This window comes from Alternaria arborescens, assembly GCF_004154835.1.
Source record: "Alternaria arborescens strain FERA 675 chromosome Unknown contig_16, whole genome shotgun sequence".
Lineage (NCBI taxonomy): Eukaryota > Fungi > Ascomycota > Dothideomycetes > Pleosporales > Pleosporaceae > Alternaria > Alternaria arborescens.
Window position 1 is genome coordinate 333,059 of NW_021167871.1, and position 14,826 is coordinate 347,884.

The following is a 14,826-nucleotide window of genomic DNA, read 5'->3' on the forward strand; positions in this document are numbered from 1 at the left end:
TTCCCAAACGACCCAAGTTGAGCGTCATGTCGAAGACGCTTAACAGTACGATCTTGTGAATAGCTGTACATATTTGTACATACAAACAGACCTCTCTCCTTTCGCGTAAGAGCAAGCCTTTATCGACGAGGCGTTTGGTTCGGGCTTCGACTTGCACCCGTGCATATTATTTTTTCGACTTTTTCCTTTCTACCTTTCCTTCACCTGGGCGGATTACCTCGGACGCGCTGACGACAAAACAATGGCTTATATGGTTCGATGATGGATCGGACTCGCGCACGCAGGGGCAAACAAAAAGGCAGAAGGTTTACTACGACGAGACGCATGTTTCTTGCATCAATGCTACATACCTACTACACCACATCATTCACTAGCTTTATTCGTAATTTCTATTAGACAGTACCCTTGGGTACGCGGCGTTGCTCATGCAGCGTCTTGAATATATACAGCTCGAAAGAGACGATTTTTCAACTCCAAATGATTGAGTTTTGGGCGAAATGAAAGGGTGGTTAGAGCGACAGATCACCAGCAGCTAAACGTCGTGGATGTGTGACTGAAGAGTTTACAGATGTGGTAGCTCGGGGCCGAGCATGTGAAGACATGCAGGTACAGCGAGCTGTTGACCCACCAGAAACGGCGCCTCGCAGCAGGAGGAAGACGCTGCAAAGTACCGAATTCCCGAAGGACGGGCAGACAGTCGTTCGAGAAAAAAAGCGAGAAATCATCGGGTGCGATGAGATGATGTTCACGCCATGTCGCGCAGGCGGCGACGGTACCCCTGGCAGAACATGGTATGGCGGTGAGGGCGATCCCTGTCACCAATCTCGCGGCTTAAGATCGTGAGGTCGCCACTCGGATTTGTCTCCAAGACTGCGTGCTTGCCCTGCTGGACCCTGGATCTACAGGAGTCTTGACGTCCCGTGAAGTTTATTTCTACTCTCTTTAGCCGTGTGACGTTTCGGCAAGGCTGATTGAGCGCCATCTCCACACTCGTCCACGCTGCCTACATTTCCATCGCATTCGCATTAACCACCCCACCGATTCCCGAACGCACCTTCCTCGGGCACTCACCTCGCTACACGCGCAAACAAACAACCAGCACTCGATTGGGTCTCTCAACAGACCCCCAGCAACCGCAACCATGCTCACAATGTACTCTGGCACCAAGCTTGCAGAGCTGCCGCCTGGAGTTTCTGCATCTCCGTCTCCACAGCTGCGACAGCGAACCACGTCGACGCAATCCGTACCCACGACCGAATCCACACACACAAACGACTACCGCGAAGAGAGGCGGCGCGTGCACCATGAGGCCGACATCGTCATTGTTGGCGCCGGTATTCTTGGATGCGCAGCGGCTGTCGCTTTCGGCAACCAGGGCAGGAGCGTCATATTGCTCGAGAAGAGCCTAAAGGAGCCTGATAGGATTGTAGGCGAGTTGCTGCAACCTGGCGGCGTCAATGCTTTGGAGAAGTTGGGCATGAGGGGTACGGCTACCCGTTCCCTGTCGAGGTCGAGAATGCATCGCTGACATGGTACCACAGATTGCCTCGACGACATTGACGCCATTCCCTGTTACGGCTACCAGATCCTCTACGGCAAGGAAGAGGTCCACATCCCTTACCCGGACAACCTCCTCACATCTGCGGCCTCGAAAGCACCCGAAGGACGATCCTTCCACCACGGCCGCTTCATCTCCAAGCTACGTGCAAAGGCAAAGGCCACGCCCAACGTCACTGTTGTTGAAACAACCGTCGAATCCATGGTCAAGAGTGACTACACAAACCAGGTCGTGGGCGTATCATCCAAGACCGCTGGAGAGCAAGACTACTACTTTGGTGCCGTCACCCTCGTGGCAGATGGTTACGCCTCCAAGTTCCGCAAAGAATTCATCCCTCACCAGCCCCAAGTACGCAGCAAGTTCTGGGGCCTCGAGATGATCGACGCCCAACTCCCCATGCCAAACCATGGTCACGTCATCCTCGCCGATGCACCTCCAATCCTCATCTACCAAATCGGCACCCACGAAACCCGCATCCTCGTCGACATACCCGAGAATCTGCCCTCAGCCAGCCCCAAGAACGGAGGTGTCAAGAACCACATGCTCAATGTTGCGCTGCCCCAACTACCAGAATGCGTCCAACCCGCCTTCCGCAAAGCAATCGAAGCCGGTAAACTGCGCTCAATGCCAAACAGTTTCCTACCTCCTTCGACGCAGAGGCAGGCCGGACTCATCATCCTGGGTGATGCCATGAACATGCGACATCCCCTCACTGGTGGCGGCATGACTGTTGCGTTCAATGACGTAGTCCTCCTCTCCAACCTCCTCTCGCCCGCCAACGTACCCACATTAGAGGATACATCCGCCGTCTTGTCCGCCATGTCCACCTTCCACTGGCAGCGCAAGAACGGATCTTCCGTCATCAACATTCTGGCCATGGCTCTCTACAGCCTCTTCGCCGCCAACAACCAATACCTAGAGCTGATCAAGAAGGGTTGCTTCAAGTACTTCCTCCGCGGCGGCAAGAGTGTCAGTGAGCCTTGTGGTATGCTCGCTGGTCTCATCACCCATCCCTGGATGTTGGTGTGGCACTTCTTTTACGTCGCCTTCTATGCCATCTGGGTTCGGTTGCAGGAGGTGCCAATCTACAAAGCACCATACACGCTGTGCGTCGAGAGTGCTATGGTTGTTTGGACAGCCATCTGTGTCATTGGTCCGTATCTTGTTGCTGAGGTCAAGATATAGGTATACGATAAAAGAAGACTGATACGGGTAATGTATATACGTTTCATCAGCCCCTGTTCATGGGGCTTGTACATAGGGCATTAGGTTGGCGTTTCTCGGATAAACCGTGTCGACACAGAAAATCCTTCAATTTGGAAGGTTGATATATAGTATAGTTAATACGTAATTATGATACAAATAGTCTCATGCTACATACTCTTGGTTCCCTCATTTTGCGTGTCGAATTGCCTCTCTCTCTCACCCTCTCTATCTCACTCCATATATCATCCATTGTGAGCCCTTGTCTTCTCTGCTGCCCTACGATGAAGGACGTCGGTGCCGTTATCAGAGGCGTGATGGGTATGACTGTGGACGTAAGTGTGGGCAACATGGGACTTGTTGCATCTAGAAGAGATGGCACCCAGTCTTGAAGCGCTGGTTGGTACATGCCGTTCCTCGCTATTGCCGGAGTGAATAGTGGTCGCGGATTCCAAGCTATTTTGTAGTAGAGCCACGCCGTCGTTACACCCGTCGAACTGGGATCCGTCAAGGGGAAAGAGGTAGTTTGATCAGCCTTTCTCGCTACACCATAAGCTGTGTAAGGCCAGTTCTTTGGTAACTGCTGTAGATACTGCGTTGGTATTGCGTCTCCAGATGTACGAGTACTTGGCGACCACCCCCCTGGCACACTTGTAGGCAGGCTGACTATTCCAGTAGCCTGGTTCATTCCACTTGTGCTCCTGAAGCGGCTGGAAAGCGTCAAGATGGCTGATACCCTTCCCAATCCATTGTCGTGGTCGACCGGTACATTCGTTGACCCGAGCCAGACTAGGAATGAGAAGAGAAGGTCGTAGAGGTTTGGAGTTGCTGTGTTGCAGAAGTCATGGATCTTCCATTCAAGCTGTCTGCTAGGTTGATTGATATCTTCAACATCGACGCCAGCTTGCTCCAGACACTCATAGCACTGCATCACATTGTCTTTCTCGACTTTTCCGTCGCTCGAAATGATGCTATGTCAGAAATGTTAGAGATGGTGAACTCTTGGTGAATGAAGGAGCGCGGACGCTTACTCTTTGTACGTATCCCCTCTGCCGTTGCAAAGACAGCGTTGGTATATCTCGCTCCGTCCGTCATCGGCGTTGGGATCCTTCATACTTCCCGTCATGTTGTAGCAGTATGCGAAATCTGTAAGCATCGAGTTACAGAAAGGAGTAGCCCAACACGCGACTTTGGGATCTACACTAGGTATCTGAGCCAGCATGCCGGCTGTGTTCACCTGCATGCTCTTTTGTGAGCATGAGCGCCGAGGTAATGGAGCGTGTTTTTTAATTGAAGGTCGTGTGGTGTAGCCCTCGATAGAATTTCCGTCCGCAGAAACAACCGGTTGAGATTCTACTAGAGTGCAACTAGTTCCACAAGCTGCAAATAGCAGTAGGCCCAGCAGCAGGAGTTCCATGGACATTGCGATAGCTGGGAGTACCAGAACTTGCGTCTAAGACGAAGTGGCGAGTGGACGAGTGTGAAAGATCTTCGTACGAAAGGAATATCAACAGTCAAATTGTGGCGTCGCCTAAGGCTGAACTTGTGTTCTTCTAGTCTGCTGATGAAGCATATTTCTCGGAGTCGAAAGACTAAAGATGAGCTTCGTTGTTTGCACGCAACGTTTGTGTCTGTCGTTGGTGCACATCTGACCATCATGACTGTTGCCATTCTCTTCAATTCTACTTTGCATCTATGAGCGGTTATCGCCGTAAGGAGTGTGATGTTGTTGTTGTGGAGCTCAGTAAACAAACGGGCCTGCTTCGCAGGATCGCGTTCACATGATTATCACACATGCGAAAGGCACATCCAACTTCCACCATTGCATGAGGCTCACTCTATACTAAAATCGGGTACATGCTTAGGATAATACCGAATAAATGTGATATTATGTAGATACATAGATGCTAGATAGCGAACAAGGGTGGAAGATGATGACAAAGTCAGAAATGAGATGGCACACCAGCGCTCATCCTTATCCATCATGTAAAACAACAATAAGCGGATACGAAGAAGCGGTGAGATGGACACGATATGTAATAGGAGGGGTGGCAGTGCATAAAGAGCCGCCACAGCTTGAGTGCAACGTTACGAGCTGAAGATTGTGGCAAGCGCCGAAGCAACGCCGTACGCCGTAAAAAGCGAATAGATACAAAGAAATGAATTGTAAGAATGATCACGACGCGCATAATATTAGAATGATTAGAGAGGGAGGGATGAAAGAAGTCCGTGAAGCAAGGAGAGAAACCACGCGCAGATAACCTAAACCGCATGAACAGCTGAGAAACGCGGCGATGAATCAAAGAGAAGAAGACATGGCGACGGAATCTTAAACATGGCGGTCTCTTTCTTGATTAGAAAATCTCCAAACCTTCAAATTCAACACAAAGATCTCGGTCTCCTCTGTTCAGTCCTCCAGCGTGTCTCCGGTCCCACATGGAGATGCCAAAGTTTGCAGGTCGGCTCGCATAAACGCCAACGCGTACGGCTTTGTCTTCCACACCCCAGAAGAACCAGGTGACCTCTCTCAGCTTCTTCCAGCCTGACAGTTCATCCTCGTATGAGACCCACAGCGCGTAGCCGATGCGCTCAATCTTGACTCGCAAGTCCATGCGTCGTTGTTGATGGGGTGGGAGTGCGCTCAATGACCAGTCTGCACCTACGCCATTTGCGACCACACAACTGGCATGACACGCGTTGCTGGAAAACTCAAGCCCAACTTTGGCCCACTTGGATGCTGGCGCAGGAGCAACATACGGTGGTGGAGGGCCACGCTCTAACTGGGGCCTGGTATCTGAATCCTCTGCTGGGCTTTGTGAAGTTGTGGTGTTGTACCTCTCAACATCGTCAATACTGGAGGTTTGCGAGAGTGACATGGCGGAACTCGGGGCCGCGCTATCATTCAAACATATGCTCGCAACATTTGGGACCTCAAGTGTCGTTGTCGCGTTTGCTGTTGCTACCGGCATCTGCCCTGGCGGTGTGCCCGCGAATATGACCAGTCCTCCCTGGTCCCATTCGAGCTCCCAATCTGCTGAAACTGTGACTTCTGCTACTATGAAAGGGTTGCGCAGAGCGGTGTAGAGAATTGGAGCCGTCGATATATCCCCTGATGGTGGTTTCCTCCATAGATCGGTGTTTGGGGGCGCGGTCAGGGTGAAGGCATCCAGCCACTCTGGTACGACATTGTCTTGGATGTTGAGGGGCGTGAAGGACGAGCTCGCGGGTGGCATGGCCTCGGTGATGCGCTCGATGCGCTCGCGGTCGGTAAGCGGAGATCAGCGCTCGGCGTCGGTCTGCTTTGTTCTACGAGTGGTTTTCGATGGCGTATGTATATGTAGTAGATCTCCGTAGCTCCGGCAAGATGCCGAGTCGTGTTGAGTGTTGTCTAGCTCTGTGTGACCAAGCTCGGAAGGTCATTCGCTTTGGCAAAAGCAAGGATCCGGCTTACGTCTGACTTCGGCAGGATATCAAATAACCAGAGATCTGCAAGAGGGATCGTGAGAGGCGCCCGCGCGAGACTCGTCAAGGAAGCCTATCGCACGGTCAGCACGAAGCCGTTTCATACCCCCTAAGCGACCTATACGACGCCCGTTCCTTAACGCCTCAGCAGCTGAGGCGTGAACAACACACATGCTGCCACATTAATGTTACGCGCGCTTCTGATGCTTACCTGGCTGTCGCAGCTTGGTAGAGAAGAGAAGATGGTTGCTTTTTGTTCGGCTCAACCTGGAGTTCCGGCGCAAGATACGTTGCTTGAATCGTGGTCCGGTACACGTCAGAAGGGACGACAGGAATCCCGTGAGACCTACTTCCACGCTGCTTGAAGTTATATAGCCCGTATGGTGCAGTGCTTGGCTTCCCGCCTAGTTACAAGTGGATGTTCATCCAAGCTGAGATGTTCCGCCACCGCAGAAAGTCCAGCAGCTATGCATCATTGCCATCGCGAACCAAGGACGGGGATCGTCCTTTTGCTAGTATCGCCTTACGTTCGGTCCCTGCGAAGCCCAGGGAAGGGAAGAAGGAGCATTTGTTGAAGGTACAAAAGTCTCCAATGCGGCAAGGTGAGGTGGCCAGAAGCTATTTCCCAGCCCCGCGCTTCGCCGACTTAGAGCGTCGACAATGCTCTCCCGTCTGAACACGTCGAGGAAACGCAGGAAATGGTCAATTCGCGCTCCCTGCAGCGCAATCCTTCGAACATACTGGCCGATGTCGAGTTCGTGTTTCGGGAGCAAGATGCAAGTGTTCGTGGCAAGGCAAGGGCGATGTGCTGGAAGGTTTCACGACAGAAACTATGTTCTGCATGCCCCCTGGTAGATTCATGAACGCTCGGTGTCATTGGGCTTTCCTGGCATACGTAATCGAAGTAGCTGCAAGACCTGCCGAGAAGATGGCAAATATGAGCGCATCACAACCACAACGAGTACGAAAACAAAACAACGTGGGAGGTAGTGGTGGTGGCTGATCGTAGTATGCCCTACTTGCTGCACATGCGACCTGCATTTGACAATGGTTTTCCAATGCCGTCACGTTGTTCTTTGTGTGTTATCATCAAATGTTCAAGTTGAGGAGATAAGCGCAACGTGCAGTGGTTGTGTTGTCACTCAAAGCCAGCTCACGACATGCTCTTGGGCAGCATCACTTGTGCAAGGCGCTGCTGTGCGGGACGTGGTGTGTCCACGAAGCAGTTATCCGTCGATGCGTTGTCCATCAGTGGAGCGCCCCATTTAGTCGGCATTCCCCAGTCTCGCAAACACTGTATAGGGCGTATTCAGTATCGACCAATCTTCCTCGATAGTTGCATGCCATGCATAGCGCAGTAGACACTGAATGAACTGGCGATCGTAAGAACACGAACAGCGATACCGTTCACGATCGATATACCACGCTGCAGTTGGCTAGCCAAAGCTGACACTCTCGAGCACGGCATAAAAGCATACATGGTGGTTTACCCTCTCGGCTAGAGAGAAACTGCCGGTGCGTTTATCGGTGGCCATGTTGGCCGCCGTACAACGCAAGCAAGCATAGATGCTGGATCCCGATAGGCTTAGGCTTGCTGACGACAATAGTCAGAAGATTGCTCGGTTGGCAGGGGAGTGCATCATCGGCGTCTTCTTCATGGCAAAGACAAGATCGTGTCTCCACACATTGCTGCGGTGGACTTGATAGTTCATAAGATGCTGCAATGGTGGTCTATGGCACAGCTTTCCGGGAAGCAAGCTCCTGTCACTGTACGGTTAAGTAAATGCGGTTGAAACTGGATATTGGTCTGGCTGTGCAGTATCAATCTTCTACGAGAGTTAACTCCAACGGTAAGATCAAGCACCTCTTGAGATCTTGAGCTTATGCAAGGTGTTCCTAGCAAAAATAGTGGTGAGAATTTCAAGTCTTCGGTTTGTATGCATTCATGTACTGGTAGATGTATTTTGCAGAGCATGGGATCTGCTCTTCGAACAAGATCCCAATTCAATCGCGTCTAACGGGTGAGGCTTGGTACAGTGCAGGTCCGGTAGTAGACCATTTGTTTGATCAAGATTTGTAGTAACGTACGGCACTTTCTGTGGCGAGCTCTCTTAACAGCCAGCTTTTCCAGTATCTGCGAGCTGTATTTCGTTGCATGCTGATCAGGGAAGACAAGTGCTCGAACCCCTGCGGCAGTCGCGGAGAACCAGGAAGAACAGGAAAAAACTTGAGAGATTTATGTGTCCATGAAGTCACGAAAGCGGAAATAGTTCGATTGTGACGAGAAGGTCACATTGCGTCTCCACTTCCACAGGATCATCAGTTGTCCTATCACTGAGAGTTTGACGATTCCGGGTTCTATGATGTTCATAACCGGTCGCCGATGGCCGGCTAGGTTAGATCATGGTACTATCGATTCGCCGAACTTGCCTTTCAGTGATCTAGCATTTGTCACATTATCTCGACCAGAAGGCGATCAACAATTATCGAAACATCTAGAGCCGGCCATTAGGAAATGACGTGTAAAGAGGGATGGTGCGGCTCGTAGTAGACATGATAGTATAGTATAAAATCTCGGCCTGCACGAGATCCGGTGTGGAATAAGGTTTGTATTAGTGGATGACATGTGACTTACGGTCTGGAGAACCACAGAACTGGGTATCCGGTATGTGCCGAAAAGCTTCCGAGCCATCATTGGTTAGTACTGCGGGTTATGTAGTGAGGCAGCTAATGCAAGTTTCGCGACCTCATACCTGCTCCAGCGTGGCCTGCCAGAGATGACTTCCGTGGTCGCTGCTACTACCAAGGCCAGGTTATAGCTGCATATCTCGATATTGAGGCGAACATCTAGACCGAAACTTTGAAAATCCTGTTATTTGGTCGATCTTTACTTACACAGCTGCCGCAATCGTACGATACATGGAGGGATGGAACCGGGAATGGTGAGGAGGGACGATCGGCATGCAGGGTTCAGGCCCGGAGAACCCCAAGAAAGTGGAGCGCAGACCAGCCGTTTGTAGTAACTGACCGCGGCTTGGGATAGTGGTCGAAGTCTCGTGAATAGCAATACTCAATCCAAAATTCACCAACCAACAGAATAGAGAGCCCAGGTGCGATAGGCGCTGATACGGCAAGGGACGGATAATAATTGCAGAGTGACCGTGCGCCAGAGTGTAACGATTAGTCGAAGTGGGGAATGCCATGGGTGTGTTGAACATCTCCCGAGCAAGATGAAATGGTAATTCCCGATGCTAAAGATTGGGTACTTGAAGGCGATGAAACGTGATCCTGGTGGTAGAGTGTTCAACCCTACCGATATGTTCAAAAAGTGCTCAGGCCTTTCGATAGACACTGATGCGACGAGGAAGTGCATCTGATGAAGCGCAGAGCCGTAGGCCTTGGTTCGCAAGGAGAGTGTCGAATGAAGTTTCCGGACGTAACTCGAGCTCCTTCAAAGCCTGCTGGAAATGCGGAGAGTGGTTTGGGCGAACGGCCTTCTGATATGAGTCCCAGCCCTGGAGTTCAATAACGAGGTATCCACCCGTTCGCAACGACGAGGCGCACTTCTCAAAGAACGCAACTAGACCAGCGTCTCGATGTTGGAGGTGGATCCATTTAATGACGGATAATGCCAGGATCACATCATATGACTCCTCGACGTCGAGGGCTAAGGGTACGGCCCAATCTGCAGAGAAGAAGGTTACACGCGGCCAAGCAGCTGACACAGTGGATGCGCTATGCGCAGCCTTGTTTTGCGGTTCAATCCGGTATCCATGAGTGAGCACGGCCGATATAGGAAAGTAGTCGACAACGGGTGCCGAGCCACTCGTGGGGGGTTTCGCACGGGAAGCACGCAGGGCCAGGAGCTTCTCGGCCTGGGCAATCAGCTTGGGATCGATATCGATGCCCGTGACGGATGCCGCTTGAAAATCGAATGCTGCAAGTTGATCAATATCGACAAGACGTGGTAATAGTCGGTTGCAGGAGGTAGCAGGGGTATCCTTCCTACACTTACATAGTTGGATTGAGACGCTGCCAGCATTACAGCCGATGTCCAAACAGTGCTTGGCGGCAAAGATTCCGGGGATCAGCGTAGCCAGGATTTTTAGACGTGGGTCAAGAAGGTGAGTCGCAGAGGCAGGCAGTTTTGACACCCCACTATAATCTGCAGGCGAGTCAGCACGAGTCGAAGCAAGGCAGCAATTGCCGAGTAGACGCCGCTTTGAGAACATGTCAGAACGCCAACAGCCCGTCTTGGTGAGATCGGTTGGCACCTACCCTTGTAGTTGCCAAACTCAGTAGCCATGACGGCTCCGTCGAGGCTGCGTGTCGATCGCGACCGGGGAGTTTCTTGGTGGCCCTGTGGTGGATGAGTGGCGACGTGATTCATGCGCCGTCGAGCAGCAGCGTGGTGTGTATTCTGGAGGGGGGGACGGGCGGTGAGAGATGTGCGAGGTGGGAGGTGAGTGGTCAGCAGGTTGGGAAGTCGCGTAAAACTCAGAGACGGCAGGTGCTCGGGCAGACGATTGGCTGCCACACGTGCCAGGTCGAACAATTGGCGGACCTGTTCACCGAAGGCAATGTTGCGATGGGAGGTGAGGGGTAGGAAAAGGAGGAGTGTGTCAAAGTAGACATGCGCCCGCTCGAGGTAGCACACAGCGGACGCGGCTAGGCTAGGGGGCAGCGCAGGTACGCTGGATCCGTGCGGGCAGCAATATCAGAGTTGGAGCCTACCTGAATGAGTAGAGGAGGCAATAGGAGGAGCGGCGCTAGCATTTCCAAATAGGTGCCGTCTGCCAGGGTGCCATTGCAACTCTGTTACTCAGGCGATGAGCGTTCCGAGGTTTGCAAATAGGCGTCATCTAAATCAACTTCATCTGCACTGCCAATCGACTTTGCACTCTAAGCCTTTGTCTAGACGATGCACAAAGTCTGGTTGATTATGGCTGGGTCGGTGGTTATTATGCCTGGCACTGTATATTATCAGTCTGCATGGTAGCAGCGACTGTTGCAACTGCCGCATACCATGCTCAAGTCACCCGCTGAACAACACACACCCCATGACGCTTCTCCCAATCTCCTGCCACTCTCTTCAAACCGTTGCGCCGCAAGCGAACCGCCGTGATTCGCGTCGCAGCCATGGAAGCGATGTATGTGTGTCTTAATGTCTGCTGTTAACGACAACGGTCGCCCACCTTGGGCAAGCGCAAGCCACTGACATCGTTTGGGCGGCCGTGCCCGTTGACTATCGAGTCCGATAGCCAGGTGCGGAGGCAATGTCTCATGTCACTGATTGATGGGCGCATGAGACGGCAGCCGTCTTCCAAAAGCCCGGTAGCCGTCCTGACTGGGTTCACCACCACCAGAGTTTGGGCCACCTATAGCTCATCCAGCATGGCAGCAGACCCCACCTGCTCCAAGTGGGTGCGCGGAGACGGACAAGAAAGGCGTCGCAGGGCAGATCGCTTTTAGCCGCAATCCTCCAGCCTCGCCATTGGCCTGCGCCCGCTCTGACAGATGGGCCCGTCAAGCCTTTCCCAGGTTCGTGCTGCAGCCACTCCTTCACTCTATCTGGACCCTCGCCGAATGTGAAAGCGTCTGCCGCTCACGATGCTACCCTCCGCTCGCCAGCGCCCATGGACCGAGTTACGTGATATCTGGCATATTGCTCCATATTGGCTGCCGCCCGGTCACAGTGTGCAACACCCTGGTCTGTCTTGATTCGAAACAGACGTGCCTGCGAAACCGGGACGCCGTTGTTTGTCTCTCTTTTACCCGGCCGCCAGCCTATTCGGTGACGCCCCACGAAAATACTGCGAAGCCAGTTCGGAGCTAGACACGAGTCCTGAGCCAGTCGCGTCCCAAAGTCTCCAGCTGCATGGGCTGCGAACGCGGTGAGAAGACAGAGTGGACTGCCGCAGAGACCACATGCACCGACTAGCTCACCTAAACCCTAGACCATGAGGAACATACATGATTACTTTCTCCACACAATCACCTGCTTGTACTGTACATAGTGCCCATCTCCCGGCCTTCATATCGCTTGCACCAACCCAAGTCAGAAACCTGGGGACTAGCAGCTGCCCGCCAAGCTCGGATCCACGCACTCATCGCTGCACTTATCGCTGTCCTGGTCAAAATTTATGCTCCGAGCCGGCTACTCTTGACGGTTGGCGTGAGGCTTGCGAGTGAACAGGGTGCTGCGGGCCCACCCCCGTCTGCATCCTTTCCTCTTCCCGGGCGCCCGTTGTTTTAAGGCGTCAGAGCGCCTCCACTTCAACGTCGCCATTGCTGAATCCAAGCATCCGACCGTCGATCTGGCTGCTGGCGATCCAGATACGTACAGGGTCGCCTACAAGGGACATTAAACTATAAACTACCAACGCCGCCACACTCGAGGCAGTGCCCCCATTCCTGACGTCTTGTCCAACACTGCACCACTCCCTGCTGCTCCAATTTGAAAAGAGCCTCCGAACTGAACACAAACATCATCCCAATGCGGCTTCGTGCATCGTGTCCTGGCCCGGCCAAATAATAATACACGCATGTCCCAACCACCTCCACCTCCTCCTCCGCCGCCGTCGCTCCCTCTGACAACAACTTCTCGTCCTGCTTCAGATATGACTGAGACCCAGAAACTTCCCATCTTCTCCCCCCCTGGCTTCCTCGACTATTCTCACCGCCGACTTCCCCCGCTAGAGATCCCACCAGACGCTGTACCACCCCGGTCCGATCACCAGTTCCGCTCACCCATCAACCAACTGCCCTCGATTCATGCTGGATTGCCTCCGCGACAAGACTACCCCCAGCCGCCCTCCGTACATAGATCAGCAGCTCCTGTTGAGAAACTACTACAACATTCAAATCCCTACACCCCACCAAGATCAGACCCTCCATATTCGCCTCAGCAATATGGCCCTTCCATCTCACCACGTTCCGAGTTCGACAGCAGAGGACCGCGGAGATTGACAGAACACCGCTATCCTTACGAGGAACCCCGGCACTACCATCATAGTCAACACCACGAGCAGCCATACTCATCCCTCACATCCCCAGTAGAGGCCTCGCAGCAAAGGTCATATCCTCCACTGCCATCACCTGGGTATACACCGAGCTATGCATCGAGTAGTACTCCATTCCGCGGATCTGTAGGTTCCCGCCAGCATTCACAGTCACATCGAGGCTCCATAGCAGCCCCACTCGGTGCCATTGCGTATTCGGAGCCGCCTGCAACGGCTCCTCCACCTCAAAAACAGCATCGAGCAATTCCATTACCAGGTTCGATACCACAGCCGGTGTACAACGAGCAGCTGTAAGGATACTTCCACACTGACCAAGTAAGCGATCTCCCACTGACGCATACAGAAACTTGAACTACGAACTTCGTGTGCGGCAACAACCCATCGCCGCGCGAGCATGTGGGTTCGGAGAACGTGACCGAAGGGTAATTGACCCACCGCCAATCATCCAGCTCCTTGTAACAGATCCGAAAACCGGTGCCGCAGAGCAAGAAGAATTACGTTACTCGCTCAACGTGGTTCATTGCACCCTCTGGAATGCCGAGGGGACGAACGAAGAGACAGCACTCATACAGCCCGACCGGCGAACGACGCGGCGATTAATGGGTCAGCTCGTGGCATCGCCATCAGTAGCAAAGGATGAGCATGATGCCGAAGGTTGCTTCTTCTGCTTTCCAGACCTTTCGTGTCGTACACATGGCAAATACCGACTTCGGTTCGTCCTAATGCGTATCGATCCGATGAACCTCCACGTGGGAGGCTTTTCGCCAATACTTACCGAAGTCTTGAGCGACGTCTTCACCGTCTATACGGCCAAGGACTTTCCTGGCATGAGACCAAGCAGTGCTCTTACCCGAGCATTGAAGTTACAAGGATGCAACATCCAAGTGAAGAAAGGCAATGAGAAAGCACTGGCGCGCAAACGACTTACCGCAAGTCAAGAGCACGATAATAAAGAGGAGGATGAGTTGAAGCGGAGGCGCAGGGAATAACTATCTGAACATAACCTCTACGGCATTTACTTTTCTCACAAGCATCAACTACAGCGGACGGCGTGGGCTGCTACCTGGGTTATCTGGAGCATTTTTCGCTGATACCGACTTGCATCTTGACGACATGATGAACCAACAACATTCCCTCGGACGATCTACATCTTAATTTTCTAGCTGGTGGCGACGAGGCTGTTTGCATGGCGTTCGCGCAATACAAGAGGGGTCGGACGACTCGGTGCGGCGGCTATATTGTAATGCATTTGATATTCGATGGAAAGGAGCACGATACCATTTCTGATAGCTCGTATTTGCAAATAACACAAAGAGACGCTAGCTAGGCTAGCAGCATTATGCCTCATCAATGAAGCTGTGAGGTCAAGATTCGCCGAAGGATGATGGTTGCCAGGCAAGCCTCACGCCTCGAGGACGCTAATGCGGGGATCAGCCCCGCTAGATGGTCCATGCGTCGATTTTCTTTCCAACTTAACGCGTGCAAAATCTCAGCTTTCCTTCCTTCCCTCCCCTTCCCCATAACCGATTGAGGCACCAAAAGCAAAACATCATGAAATACGTGCTTGTGTCTGGCGGCGTC

At 52.6% G+C, this 14,826-nt stretch overlaps 5 protein-coding genes across 5 annotated transcripts; 2 read left to right on the forward strand and 3 right to left on the reverse strand.

Moving 5' to 3' along the window:
• Nucleotides 1-1,141: 1,141 nt before the first annotated feature.
• On the forward strand, nt 1,142-2,743 carry AA0111_g7265 (putative squalene monooxygenase; the record flags this gene model as incomplete). The annotated part of the gene is made up of 2 exons (XM_028653580.1): nt 1,142-1,484; nt 1,542-2,743. The coding sequence occupies 2 exons, from the start codon at nt 1,142-1,144 to the stop codon at nt 2,741-2,743; spliced, it is 1,545 nt and encodes a 514-aa protein (XP_028505072.1).
• Nucleotides 2,744-3,006: 263 nt separating this feature from the next.
• On the reverse strand, nt 3,007-4,184 carry AA0111_g7266 (hypothetical protein; the record flags this gene model as incomplete). The annotated part of the gene is made up of 3 exons (XM_028653581.1): nt 3,007-3,088; nt 3,169-3,732; nt 3,793-4,184. 3 exons carry the CDS (start codon nt 4,182-4,184, stop codon nt 3,007-3,009), a joined length of 1,038 nt encoding a protein of 345 aa, XP_028505071.1.
• A 931-nt stretch (nt 4,185-5,115) lies between these two features.
• Nucleotides 5,116-5,994, reverse strand: AA0111_g7267 (hypothetical protein; the record flags this gene model as incomplete). Its single annotated transcript, XM_028653582.1, has 1 exon — nt 5,116-5,994. One exon carries the CDS (start codon nt 5,992-5,994, stop codon nt 5,116-5,118), a length of 879 nt encoding a protein of 292 aa, XP_028505070.1.
• Nucleotides 5,995-9,555: 3,561 nt separating this feature from the next.
• Nucleotides 9,556-10,529, reverse strand: AA0111_g7268 (hypothetical protein; the record flags this gene model as incomplete). Its single annotated transcript, XM_028653583.1, has 3 exons — nt 9,556-10,160; nt 10,239-10,388; nt 10,502-10,529. 3 exons carry the CDS (start codon nt 10,527-10,529, stop codon nt 9,556-9,558), a joined length of 783 nt encoding a protein of 260 aa, XP_028505065.1.
• Nucleotides 10,530-12,768: 2,239 nt separating this feature from the next.
• On the forward strand, nt 12,769-14,234 carry AA0111_g7269 (hypothetical protein; the record flags this gene model as incomplete). The annotated part of the gene is made up of 2 exons (XM_028653584.1): nt 12,769-13,535; nt 13,589-14,234. The coding sequence occupies 2 exons, from the start codon at nt 12,769-12,771 to the stop codon at nt 14,232-14,234; spliced, it is 1,413 nt and encodes a 470-aa protein (XP_028505064.1).
• Nucleotides 14,235-14,826: the final 592 nt, after the last annotated feature.